At 34.7% G+C, this 13,415-nt stretch overlaps 1 protein-coding gene across 1 annotated transcript in view; it reads left to right on the top strand.

The window, feature by feature from the left end:
- Window positions 1-13,415, top strand: part of SLC30A9 (solute carrier family 30 member 9) — a 33,200-nt gene that overhangs the window by 2,810 nt on the left and 16,975 nt on the right. The window contains exons 3-9 of the mRNA XM_080591168.1: window positions 2,510-2,572; window positions 5,304-5,403; window positions 7,159-7,251; window positions 7,660-7,742; window positions 9,428-9,486; window positions 10,261-10,328; window positions 13,305-13,407. Coding sequence (XP_080447294.1) covers window positions 2,510-2,572; window positions 5,304-5,403; window positions 7,159-7,251; window positions 7,660-7,742; window positions 9,428-9,486; window positions 10,261-10,328; window positions 13,305-13,407 — 569 coding nt within the window. The remainder of the gene's footprint in view (window positions 1-2,509; window positions 2,573-5,303; window positions 5,404-7,158; window positions 7,252-7,659; window positions 7,743-9,427; window positions 9,487-10,260; window positions 10,329-13,304; window positions 13,408-13,415) is intronic.

Below are 13,415 nucleotides of genomic sequence, written 5' to 3'. Positions count from 1 at the left end.
TCTTTTGCCACTTTGATTGCTTACTTGAATTTTTGTTGTACTATTGCAGGTTTGTTGTGTTAAATGAACTAGCGATAAAGATTGAATGAGGGTGAATACTGAGCACTTTGACTTCTCTGCATCAGGCTTTGGGTGACTGCTGAAAGGAGGTTGAGCTGTTTCTCCTGCTAGACCTTTCTGATGTGACAGCTGTCACACCTGCAGCATTCACATTAAACACTTGATATAATGGACATAACTTGACCATCCTTGCAGCCAATCATGTTCTTGTCAATCTTGTGCTAGTTAGGTGTTCAAGAAATTTAGAACTGTCTTGTCCTTGCTCCGTCCTAGCATCCTCTATTTTTTTTTGTGCTTATTGAGTGTAGGACTGCATAGATGCATCTTTGAAAGACTAGCATGCTCAGGAGATTACAGATGCTTTTTAAAATAAAAGCTTGGTGTGCTTTTGTCTAAAGTTAAGTAGTTTACTCAATAACATTTTATTCTCCTTAGCTGTCATGTTGGCAGGTCTAAGTTCTTACTTTAGTAACTTGTAAATTCCTGAGGCTTTGCAGCAGCCTTTAAAAAGCTAGTCTTTAAAAGCTAGTAAGTGTAGTCAGTTGAAAGTATTATTTTTCTGATGTTTGGAAGTACAACAGATCTTGGATGTTGCTCGAAGCATAACAACTAGATATGGTTTCTGAAGTTTATAATTGGATTTTAGAAGAGGACAGAACTTCAGACCATTTATGTTTCTTGGGAAGTCTTAAGCTGCAGGTGGCTGCTAGAGGGTGAGAACCTTGCAGAAGATACCTGCCTAAATACCACAAAAGGCTGTAGAGTCGGTTGTGGTTGTTGGTATTTTCTGGGTTCTTAATGTACAGCTACTGGTATTCTTGAAATTCGGACACGTGCAAATAGTCTAGCGCCATTGCTTTTGTGATTGCTTTAAGCTTGTATAATTGGTGACTGTTGTCTGAAGGAGTGTTCCCACCATCTCCCATCCCTATCTGATTACTCCCTCTCTTGTGTTGGCATTAATGATGTTTAGGCCTGCTTTGTTAAAAATGAGTTGTTCTCTTGTTTTCCGGAGCTGGGGTTCAGATGGATCCTCAAGCTGATCCTGCTCACTGTCTCTGCAGTGGCTGGAGGAGAGATACTGTCCTTTGTGGTCTCGTGGCCATAAATGATGTATAAGCCTTAAGTGGAACTGCACCAAGTGGCCACCTGGACAACTCCCTTTTTCCTGAGGGTGGTGGCTGGCAAGTGCACCTGCAACTGCCCCCGAAGATATTATGTGTAGAAGGATAATTGCTTTGAGGCTTGTTTTGGGATACATATTGTTATATCCGTGCTTCATATAGGGGGTCTAACGTTATTTCTTGTGTAATAAGATCAGTTTTGTACATTTGAAACTGTTTTCCTTACCCTTAGTTTCCGAAGAAAATATACTTGGATTGCTATTAGCCTTACTCCTCAGTTGCTGTAAGGGCAATAACTAATTGCCTGATGAAAAGATAGTTATGGAGTCCAAGCTTCAAGAATATCTGACCTTTGCACAATTTGAGTATCATGTTAAGCTAGCTCATTAATTAACGCTAACCTGCTTGGAAAAAATCTTCATTTTTTTAACATCCCTTTCAATTTTGTTGATGACTTGATATGTGGCCAACCTATAGTGTTAGGGCACAAAAGAAGGTGTTTGTTGGTTCAAGGTATTTAAATCATAAGTTTTTTGTTCTGAAAGCTCTGTCAAGTCATATGAGAAAAGGATGCGGTATTTGTCCAAATTATCATGTTGTACTTCAAATTTCTACTTAAAAACTTCACTTTAAAATGAATTACCAAATACCACTTTTTACCAAATTACCACTTTAAAATAAATTACCAAAATTTATTAATTTTCAGATATTAAAATTCAGTTCACAGTGTTGTAAATAATATTTTATTGAATTCTTTTGGAGTCATATCGTCAGATTACCAAAACAGCTAAAATACTTTGTGCTAAATATAACTCAAATTTGTGACATAAGAATTGTGGGTTGTAGTTTAAATATTCTTTATTTTAAAGAGTGAGGTTTTTCTAGGTTAAATAGTTTCAGTCCCTTAAAATTGAATTACAGCTTGAAAGCTCTATGAGACTTGGCTGATGAGCAATCATAAGTTGTGTAGAATTCTTTATGTTTATTAGTCTAAATTTTGCATAAAATTTGTCCCAAATTATAAGTACAGTGTTAAAATAGTTTAAAAATTCAGGATACGTTTTGTAATACATTGCATGTTTGGACTTCTTTTGAAGCTGCTAGAAGTTTCAGTACCATGTTAAATGTCTTTTGTTGTTACTTATTTTTTTTTACTATTCATGTTTCATATTTTAAGAGTTTTAAATGTTGGAAATCCAGCAAATTTTTTTTAGTATCATCATGGAAAGCAATATTAAGCTACATTCTTATGTCAAAGAAACTCTTTGCTGAAAAGAAAATAAGGTATTTTCATATTTGCCGTGAGCTTTATTTTTATTTTACAGGACAAGGTACCAGCAATGCAGATCAAAAGCAGTCTTTCCTTAAAGAGCCAATCCAAGTAAAAGGTAAAGAAATACTTTATGTATCAAAACTTTGTTGCTGTTGATGAGTAGTCAAAAAAGAAGTGTGTAGGGCAACTGGTTTCTGTTCAGCTGTGTAAAAAGTTGTGTGAATAACATTTTTTATAAGTGTTTGTATGCCAGCTTTGTTTGGTGCCTACTTTTTTTAAAATGACTCCTGAATAAAATGGATATAGGTGTGTTACTTCTAACTATTTACTCTTTTATGACTCTTTTTTTAATTACTTCATGTCAGCTGATGTGTTTGTCAGGAAAAGACAAACTTGTTTTCTCATCTGTTATGACAATCTGTTCTTGCATCTCTTTAGGCAAGTCCATTCACCATCTCAGATTTAATGGGGCTAAGCTGAATACTTGAGCTTCACTTAGTCCTTGTTCTAAGTCTTCCTCTGTTCCTTCTTATTGCTGAGTTAATCTAATCAGTGTTGTTTCTAAATATATTTTGACCACATGAACAGCCTAATCTGGGTCCTGTAGCGTCCCTGTTTGTGCCTGTAATAAATATAGGCTTTCATTTTTTATCCATTTACGTTTTGAAACAATATAAACAAGAGCATATATTTCTTTCATGTTGGTAACTTATCATGCGTGGTTTCACTGTTATCTTTATTTGTTTTTTATTATGTTATTGTGAGAGTTATGCTGTAAGTTCTTGTGCTTTTGATCACTACTAGTCTCCTATGAATGGAAGGAACTTTATCAAAACAGAAATTGCCATTTCTGTTTAAACTCCTTTAAAATATCTCTGAACTGAAACTGACTTAGCATGCAATAAGTTTTATCAAAATTCCTTCCTGCCTTTTCCATAGTTTAAACAAACATCAACTCCTCCTGCTCCTCACTAACAAGGTGAGGTTGTTGTCTCCTATTCTCCATGCATTTTTGTCTGCATCCTTACCTTAATTTCTTTGGGTTTATTGTCACTTAGTGCATGAAGGCAGTGGGAACATACAAGGTGGACAGGAGAAATTAGAGTAATACTGTGAAATTTATATATTTTTTATATATATATATTTTGGTGAGAAGAGGGTTTTGTCTCTGTACGTTATAGACACACAACCAAGAATGATTATGTTAAAGATTTTGATTCTGTCTGTAAAGTGGAATACTAGTCTTCAGGTGCTGTTGTGACGTAGAAGCTTATTCTTAAAGGAACGCTAATCTTAAAAAAACTGTGCTATTTATAATGTTGTTTTTACATTATCTTTTATTGGACTGTGTCCTTCAATTGGAAATACCAAGTTGATTTTTCTTTTTCTCTCTTTCATCATCAATTTTAGGCAATTATTTGAACTAGGGGGTAGGATTGTTGGGTTATAACCATTCTAACACTGTTGCATAGTGTTTTATTTTAGTGAAACTTACTTGTGTTTCTGCAAGGTGCATTAGTGTTTGATAAATCCACAAGTTATTTTGTACTAGGTTTAATACTTTGGGTGTATATCCATGTTTTAAATCAGAAAAGGAGGGAAGCATTCTTCCTGTTTAAAAAAATGTTCATCGAGTTTTAAACTTAGCAAATAATGGACTGTTTTATGAAATCTCCAGTTTGATGTTATCTTCGCTCAGGAGCATCATATGATGAATGTGATTACTCAAGTACCTTAACACAATTTTTCACAATTCAAACTGGATGACAGAAATCATATTATTATGGTATATATTGGTATCTATAGAGTGTCAAACAATATATTTTGCCTTTAAGCTTTCAAAGCACAGAAATAAGAAAATGTGAAATTGTGGGATTTTTTTTTCTTAGTATTTAGATGCAATAACTTGCTGTAAGTATTCTATGATTTCATGAGACGTTTTGGACTAGCTGTAGAAAATATTGGCTGAGATCTTGTGATACACAAGAAATTCATGTGTTTGTAAGTCTTCTTACTGGCAAAGTTTCATCTTTTTGTTTTCAGATGTGTTCTTTATGCTGTATCTTTCAGCAGCTGTAACTCTTCTTTTAACAGAAATAAGCATATAATGACTTTCTTTTGAAAATAAGACAAAGATACGTACCTACAGACATGTAGGAAATAAAGGCATAGATTTAAAATTCCATTTATTTCAGAGTTTATTATCTGTTTCTGAATAGGTGTGGTATCCTTTCTTACACATGAAAATGTGATGCAGTATGTATTCTACACATGCAAAGAATTATAAATGAAGAATATACATTTTTTAATTGTTATAAACATCTGATATTAATTGTGTTAATTTTGACAATAATAGCTGAGCAAAGTGGCATATGCAGCCATCTCAGTTTTCTCTGTGGTCTGCAAGATTAAAAATCTTCACCAATTCCAACTTCTACAGGTAAATATTGGGGGGGAAGAAAGAAATAGTGTACTTTGTCATTTTATTTGCCAGAGCAAAGCTTTTCAAACTGCCATACTTGAATGCTGTCTTAACAGCCCAAGCCCATCCCTGACATTAAAGTTGGATGCATAGCTGACAGTTAAGTATGTGGGATGTTTGAGGGCCCTGAACTACAACCCTGCAAGTAGCATTTTTGGAGGTAGAATCATTTTACTGTTATGCACTTACACAGTTGTGAGCGTTTCTGTCTCTTCTTGAAAGTTTTCTGCCTCACTGACAAGCAGTGTTTTTCAGAAATCCACTTAGAGCTGTCACAATTTGTTGTCAGACTGAATTACCTCTTTGAAATTTCTACTTTAGTCTCTGTCTGTGACTTACTTGTTCATCTATTTCTGTTTTTAAGTGAAAGCAGTCCTTAAAAAAAGAGAGTATGGACCAAAATACACGCAGAATAACTTCATCACCGGAGTCAGAGCAATAAATGAGTTTTGTCTCAAATCCAGGTATGGTGGATTTAAGTTGAAATTTAAATTGTGAATATTTGTTTGTATGTGTTTCAAAAGTAATAATGCTTGTAGAGCGACTTAGCTCAGCAACTTTTTCCCAAAGCTTTTGCAGTATACGTAGTCATAAGTGGCTCTTGTTTACTAAGCGTAACTGTGGCTGGGAGCTCGCACTTAGTTTGCATTATCTCTGTAGTAGCCTCTTAAACTAATTTACTTATATTTATATGACCATAAACCTAGCTAGGGAATGTCTGCCTCTAGAGCAGCTAATCACTAGAAACTGGTCTGTAATTTGAGATAAAATACAACCTGGTTCATTGCAACCTATTTTTACTTGGTTCATAGTTACTGTCTTTTTACTATGTGTCATTCCTGCCAGGAAGTCTTACTGAGTAGTGTCAGTTGAGCTGCCTGTCAGACGTGATGCATGTTGTGTGTGACCCATATTAAATCTAAAGGCTTAGTGACTTTGTTCGAAACTTTTTCTGCTGTCGCTGTTCTTCCCCAGCTTTCATGTGTAGCATATGTTACCAAACCATGGAAAATCCAATGATGTTATGCTTAAATCCCCTCCCCCCCTTTTTTTAACCTTGACTGGTAAAGCTTCATAGGGGACCACCTCTCCTATGAAGAGAGGCTGAGAGAGTTGGGGTTGTTCAGCCTGGAGAAAAGAAGGCTCCAGGGAGACCTTAGAGTGGCCTTTTGCTACCTAAAGGGGCCTACAGGAAAGCTGGTGTGAGACTCTTTATCAGGAGTGTAGTGATAGACTAAGGGATAATAGTTTTAAACTGAAAGAGTGTAGATTTGGATTAGACATTAGGAAGAAATTCTTCACTGTGAGGGTGGTGAGGCACTGGCACAGGTTGCCCAGAGAAGCTGTGGATGCCTCATCCCTGGCGGTGTTCAAGGCCAGGCTGGATAGGGGCTTTGAGCAGCCTGGTCTGGTGGGAGGTGTTCCTGCCCATGGCAGGGTGTTGGGACTGGGTGGGCTTTAAGGTCCCCTCCAACCCAAACCATTCTGTGATTCTATGAACTGGCATACTTTGCAGTAATAAAGTTTTTCTGAATTGACCAAAAAAAGAAAAATGCCCAAGAAATAATCTAGTTTTAGTCTAAAAATGAAATGTTCTGCTGTTTTCTTTGTTGGTGGTGTTTTTTGTCTGTTTTTAAATAATAATACAAAAAGATGCTTCTAAATGAAATGTAGATGTGCTAATATGTAGATCAGCACAGAGAATTATCTGCTCCCCAGTGTAGTTTTATCTCCCACCTTTTGCAGCTTGCCCTGGTTTTGTGTAGTTTTTAAGGATGCATTTGTTAACTTTTCATGTCATGTGACTTCTGATATTCACTTAGAAGGGTTAATCTGTTAGCCTTCTTATTGAGTACTTGTATATTACAATGTATATTGTATAACTTGTACATAACAATGTATATTGTACAACTTGTATATTACAATTACATTCAGATCATTCACTGGAAATGTTTTATTGCTCTGTCTTCCATGTATGATAGTTCATAGTATGAGGACATGATTTGCACTTCTGACTGTGGAAAACAAAGTGGTTTTCAATAGTTTCCTATAGACAGCTTGCTTTATGTGTTGTATCTATCCTGTTTGGCTCAAGTAAACAAGTTCATTTTTTTTTGTACTGTGAATTAATAATGAAACTGTGGAAGATCACCCAGATACAAAAGTAGAATTAGAATAATACGCATTTTTTTCCATTAAACTTTCTCTGCTTTCCTCAGTGATTTAGACCAGCTGAGGAAAATCAAACGACGAAGCCCACATGATGACACTGAGACTTTCACTGTGTACCTGAGGTCTGATGTAGAGGCAAAGTAAGGTCATTTTTGGAGGAAATGTTTGGATCATTTAATAAAATGCATTATATGGGAGAGAGAACTCTTAAAACTCTGGTTTACAATGTAAAAGGGCAATAATGTTTTCTATTTTTTATCTGAACACATTTTATATCTTTATTTTTGTAACAATTACATGGCATATATAAAACTGGAGGGTATGTGTCTTGTGTCCAAAGATGAGAAACTTCTTCCGTGCATCCTCTCTCCCATTTTTTTTGTTCTGCAAAGTAATATGTGGCTCTTTGTCAGAAAGAATGATGTGATGTTCTGTTTTTAGGAAAGTCATTTTTGATGCAGTTAAACTGTAAAGAAGTTACAGGTCTGTTGTTTTATCAAGTGTATCTTGCATAAGTAGAGCAATTAAGGTACTTTTACTCTGTGCAGATCTCTTGAAGTTTGGGGTAGTCCAGAGGCTCTTGCTAGAGAAAGAAAACGACGCAAAGAGGAAGAGATCAAGTACAGAGAAAGTGAGTATAGAATCACAGAATCATCTAGGTTGGAAGAGACCTCCAAGATCATGGAGTCCAACCTCTGACCTAACACTAACAAGTCCTCCACTAAACTGTATCACTAAGCTCTAAATCTAAACGTCTTTTAAAGACCTCCAGGGATGGTGACTCAACTACTTCCCTGGGCAGCCCATTCCAATACCTAACAACCCTTTCAGTAAAGAAGTTCTTCCTAATATCCGACCTAAACCAGCCCTGGTGCAACTTTAGCCTATTCCCCCTTGTCCTGTCACCAGGCGGCACATGGGAGAACAGACCAACCCCCAAATTCAAGTGTAAACAACAAAGTATGACTGGAAATCCACTAGATGGTGAGTGTGTTATTTCATTGAGAACATACAAATTTGAAATTACCAATTACTCAAAAAGATTTTATAGCATAGTATTAGTGTAACACATTATCTATGCAGTTATTATCTATTAACTATCTTATAATTTATTAATTCTGTGATAACGGCAAGAAAATGCATTCAGTTGAGGTTTACAGTCATACTTTGTTTTTTGGGGAGGGGAGCATCTTAGACAATAATAAAATCTTAATCTTAAATGGTTTTGGATTTTTCTTAATGAGAATATTCAGAAGGCATAAAACCAATCTAAATCTTGATGTAATATCTTTACCAACTTATTTTTCCCCTGAAATGAGTTCAGTTTGTCTCCCCTTTGGAAGGGGGGGAAAAAACACCCAGATCACTTTAAGCAAAAGTCATCCTTTTGTTTAAAATAAAATAATTATTGTCATCCATAGCAACTACAGTCAAATCAGTATAGCTTTTAAAGGATTTTGGACTGTCTGGTCAGTTAAAATCGCAGGAGAGGTCATATCTCTTCAAGGTACTTATTCCAATTATGCACTTAAAAATTAAAGGTCTTTTTCCCTCTCTCTCTCCCAGTTCTGCAACTGGAACTTCCTGATAGTAAAACAAAATAATTCTTGAGCATAATACAAAAAAAAATATATATTAAAAAAATAATAAAATGCTACTTATTCATAATAGCATTCTGAAACAATGTATACTGTAAGTGGTAACTTCCTTTTTGTACAGACTATCCTTGTACTCCACTGGCTGTTTCAGAGTATTTTGTACATAGTATTTTGTATAACTTTGTAGGATTACAGCTTCCTGCTTCTGTAGTATACCTGTGTTTATTTTGAAGTTACTGAACACCATACATGGATGGGAAAAATATTGAAATTAAGAGACTTGCAATGAAACATTCTCCCTTCTCCCCATCATGGCAAAAAAGGTTGAGGTAGGGGCAGTAGAATACCTGGATTTTGTTCTAAAGGTGTTGTTGCTCCCCCACCCCACCCCACACCGGGATACTAAAAGGCCAAAAAGAGCTTTAGCCAAAACAGTGTATTTTTAATTTTTTCCTCTGCATGTAATCCTCCATTGGCAGAAATGGAAACAATGTATGGGATCGTAGCAAATTATATTTGGCATTTTGTGCAAGTACATAATATGTATTTCTGATTAACAATATTGAGAGGAATTTTTCACAAACAAATATCCCTTTAAAATATTTTAATTTGGTAAGACCATCTTGCTCTTAATAGAAGTTAGCTGCTGTATGGAAAAAAAAAATCCTGAAACTACTAGCTACTAGTAAATACTCATGATAACAATTTTTTATTGCAGATTTATTTAGAAACCAAAGGCTGTTGAAGGAATACAGAGAGTTCTTTGGAAATACTAAGGTAAGAGTTGTTTTAATGATTTTGTCAAGAAAAATGCTTTGAGATGTACTAGACACCCTTCAAAGGAAAAAAAGTTGCAAAACAGTTGCATAAGCATAACTACCTGAATGTTACTGGAAGATTTATTTTGACTGTAATATACCAGCTGTATCTCTGATTGTAATGCAGTGGTAAATGGGTTGCCAGCTTAAATGAGTTCCAAGTCTGGTGGTGTAATCCACCGGTAAGTTTTTTTGTCAATTGCCTTCTTAATAACAAAATTGCTGCTTCATTTGGATTCTACCTATAGTCTATAAACGTGTAGTAAATACATTGTTGATTTTAAACTGTAATAGATTTCTTAAGCCAAACAAACACACCAGTGCTTTGCTCTGCACCGTGCATTACTTTTGGCCTTTCCTCTTCGCTTAGGCAGACGTATTCCCTAGATCTTGGTACTCTGTCATGGCAGATTGATTTCTTCATCTTTCTGCTGCACAGCTGGCTTCTGTCGTTATGGTTGCAGTGGCCCCTGGTGGAGGCTGGAGGCTCTGTTGGTTGTTAATCTTTTTTTATAGCCATCCATTTGTAGTAATGTATAAGATGCCACTGAAGTTTGGGTGAACATTCAGTGTTAATTAGTAGGCTTCAAGGGCTGTATCTTCACTTTTGCAATACTGTGTAAAGCAAAGATTTTATGTAATAATTTGTTCAGTAGATACTTCATGAGGTCTTCAAGATTTGGTTATTTTGTTTTAGTAACTTGTTTTAATAATCTCTTATTTCTTTATACAGCCACGCTCCAGTGCAGCAGCTATGTTTTTCAAGGGACCAGGGAAAGTGGTAATGGTAGCTATTTGCATGTAAGTTTAAAAAGGAAAAGTTTTGTTTATGCAAGTATTAAAAAACATTGATTTTTTTTTGTTATCCTGGTAAAGGAAACAACAGTCTGTGTATTCAAGCTAAAGGTACCTTTGTGTAACTCAAATTAATAGATTTGTTTATTCATTGTTGGTGGTAAAGATGTTCAGTAAATATATTCATCAATATATGGAGATGAGAGATGTTTTAACTCTGATTAGAGAAGAGCAAATTTTTGGAACATGATTAAGCTAAACAATTTATTAAAGTAAAGCCCTACATCTTGAAGGACATGAAGAGGCAGACATTTAAAGTTGTTCTTTTTCTTGCTCCCTTGTGAAAGGAGGCTTTTAAACAATCTTCCATATAACAACAGAAAATGATTCCCTTTTCTGGTGTTATTCAGTGCTTTTCCTGTTCAACTGATAAGGGGATGTTTTAGGAGGCTTTTGCTTTTCACACATCTTACAATTTGAATGAAACATAATCAAACTAGTAATCCTGATTTAAAGCAAACGAACACAGATACTATCTGGCACAAAATAGACAAAGGTATGTTACATTTTTCTCAGGATTGCTGGAGAATTAAGAATGGCTAAAATTTGCATCTTATAACACCTGTAAATATTTATAATAAAATTTATTATATATATATTATATTTATTATAAGTTTTTATTTGCTAAGATACTATCAATATAAAAGAGCAAAATAGAAACTTAGGGAAAAATTATATATATATTTTTTTGTGATGAGAAACAAGATTTTGAAAAAGAAATATCTCGAAGTTTTCCTACAAAACTACATGTTTTTTGCCTAAGGAAAAAACATGAAGCTCACTTGACTGAAAACTTCCTTCTGACTTTACTGAGTGTTCCAAGATTTCTAAGTTTAAAAAATATAGTTACTGCTAGTATGGACGTTCCACAGCTTTTCTGTGGAACTTTTCTTTTTCTTAAGAAGTTACAGTATCTCTTGATCTCTTGTAGTTCTCAAATACTTGATGACAAGTTGCTGCTTGTTTGGAAATAGCTATGACGAAATATGGTTAGTTCTCAAATCTAGAACCTAAATGTTTTTTTTCATAGATCCATAATGAATCTGTATGTTTTGATTTTCAATTTTGACATTTTTTTTACTATGCTTTATTCAAAGATATAAATACTTTATGTAGGTAGACAAGAATAGTTATGTAAATCAGACTGATATCTTTTGCTGTAAGGCAAACTGCTGCAGACAGTCACATGATTATACAATTTACCATATATATTTCTCAATTCCTTGTAATTCCTGTTCGCTGTGTGCCTGTCAGGGTTTTGACATGGCTATTTTTGAAACAAATTCAGAATGTTAAATGTATAAAGAGAAGTATTAATGTTCTTTAATTTTTCCAGTTTACAGTTCTCTCTGGATAGTTGTATTTGAATTTGTTTTAACTGTAATTTAAAATGTTAAACTGAAAAAAATTGATTTGAATAGATTTTGATCTGCTTTTGCATTTTTGTATTTTTTCAAAGAAACTCTGATTCTCCCCATGTTTCAGTACATTTTAAAGTTACCAACTAAATTTAGACTTTACATTAAAATTGGCAGTACTTCTGACAACAAGGAGGGTGTATTGCATATCTGTTTCAACACTTCAAAAAGCATTTTTTTCATTTTGTTGGTGAATGTGTGCCTTATGGATTTTGGAACACAAATGCAAAGAGTTTTAAACAAAACTGCTTATTTTCTGGGTGCAGAAGAGAGGCTTATTGAAAAATGCTGTGTATTTTAGAAGTAGTAGTGTTTGGATTTTAAATTTTATTTCTTGGCATGATGTTCAAAACATTGCAGTAAATATTTTTCAGACTTTACCTAGCTTTGGTAAAAGTTAGGATTTTCTCCTGAGACTAAAATAAATACAGTAAAGCATATTCAGGTCTTTGCATGGAAGGAGATACAGAAAAGATTGCTACCTCTTTCTTTAAGAAGTTCATATACTCCCGTAGAAATTCTTTAAGGATGACCTTGGGGATGGGCATTGTTTAACCAATTGTGTAACGTGGTGTATGGCAAAGGGCTGGATTTGTGTATCTTTACCTTGAATATCATTTCTTGATGTGTGATTGTTTAAAAATGCAGTTGCAACATGTTGTTAACACATATTTCTAAGAGAATGTAATTTGAATACTTTTAAAAATCACCAGTAATCTAAACTGAAATGTATTTAAAGGGAAAGAGGAGAAGATATCTTCTGGTCTGATTTCCTTTGTACTGTGACTGAAATGGCCAGCCTACCAATTCTCACTTCAAACATCCATTATCAGAATGTAATTAATTAAATTTTACTGTTAATAGTTACTCAGCTCTGTACACACCGTAACATAATGCTTACTCCAGTGATCTTTTAACCTAAAAAATATTTGACGAGGCACATTGGGCATGTCTGTGGAGAAAGCCCCATTGATAATTTTTACAGCATTATCTTCCTGTCTGGCATCTTCCTCTTAGGAATTTTCCAGCTGAGATTGGAGTGAGAAACTTTCCACTCCAGTAGTAGGAGGGGCTAGATAGGAGGCAAAGGACTGAAGTAAGAGAGAAGGAAGTTAAGGCTGTTCTTCCACTGAGGGGAAAATTTTTCCCTGATGGGAAAAGCTTGATGCATATATAGATAGGCAGTTAGTCTTTCTGACTTGTGAAAATGATGGTAGCTTTTAGGAAGTATAATTTATTCAGTATTGCTTACAAATTAATGATTTTGGAATAATTAATTGTATATCTTTGCCTTTTTTGCTTGCTGAAAGGGTTTTTTAACACAGTAAACGTGCCGAACATGTGTATGCCTTATCTACCTGTACAGGTCTCTAATGAACTAATGTTTAGTTTCACTACTTGCTGGCAGGTAATGCATGATTATAAAGTGCTTGTGCTTTTACTGAAAATACTGGAGACCAAATGTTCTGGTATTCTTTAGCTTATTTCTTCTCTTTGTTTTCAGAAATGGGTTGAATTTTTTCTTTAAGCTACTTGCTTGGGTTTACACGGGTTCTGCAAGTATGTTTTCGGAAGCTATACATTCTTTAGCAGACACATGCAACCAGGTGAGTAT

The sequence above is a fragment of the Anser brachyrhynchus genome, assembly GCF_964034855.1.
Source record: "Anser brachyrhynchus genome assembly, chromosome: 4".
NCBI lineage: Eukaryota > Metazoa > Chordata > Aves > Anseriformes > Anatidae > Anser > Anser brachyrhynchus.
Note: the sequence above shows the minus strand (reverse complement) of the source record. Positions and strands in the feature narration are given on the sequence as shown.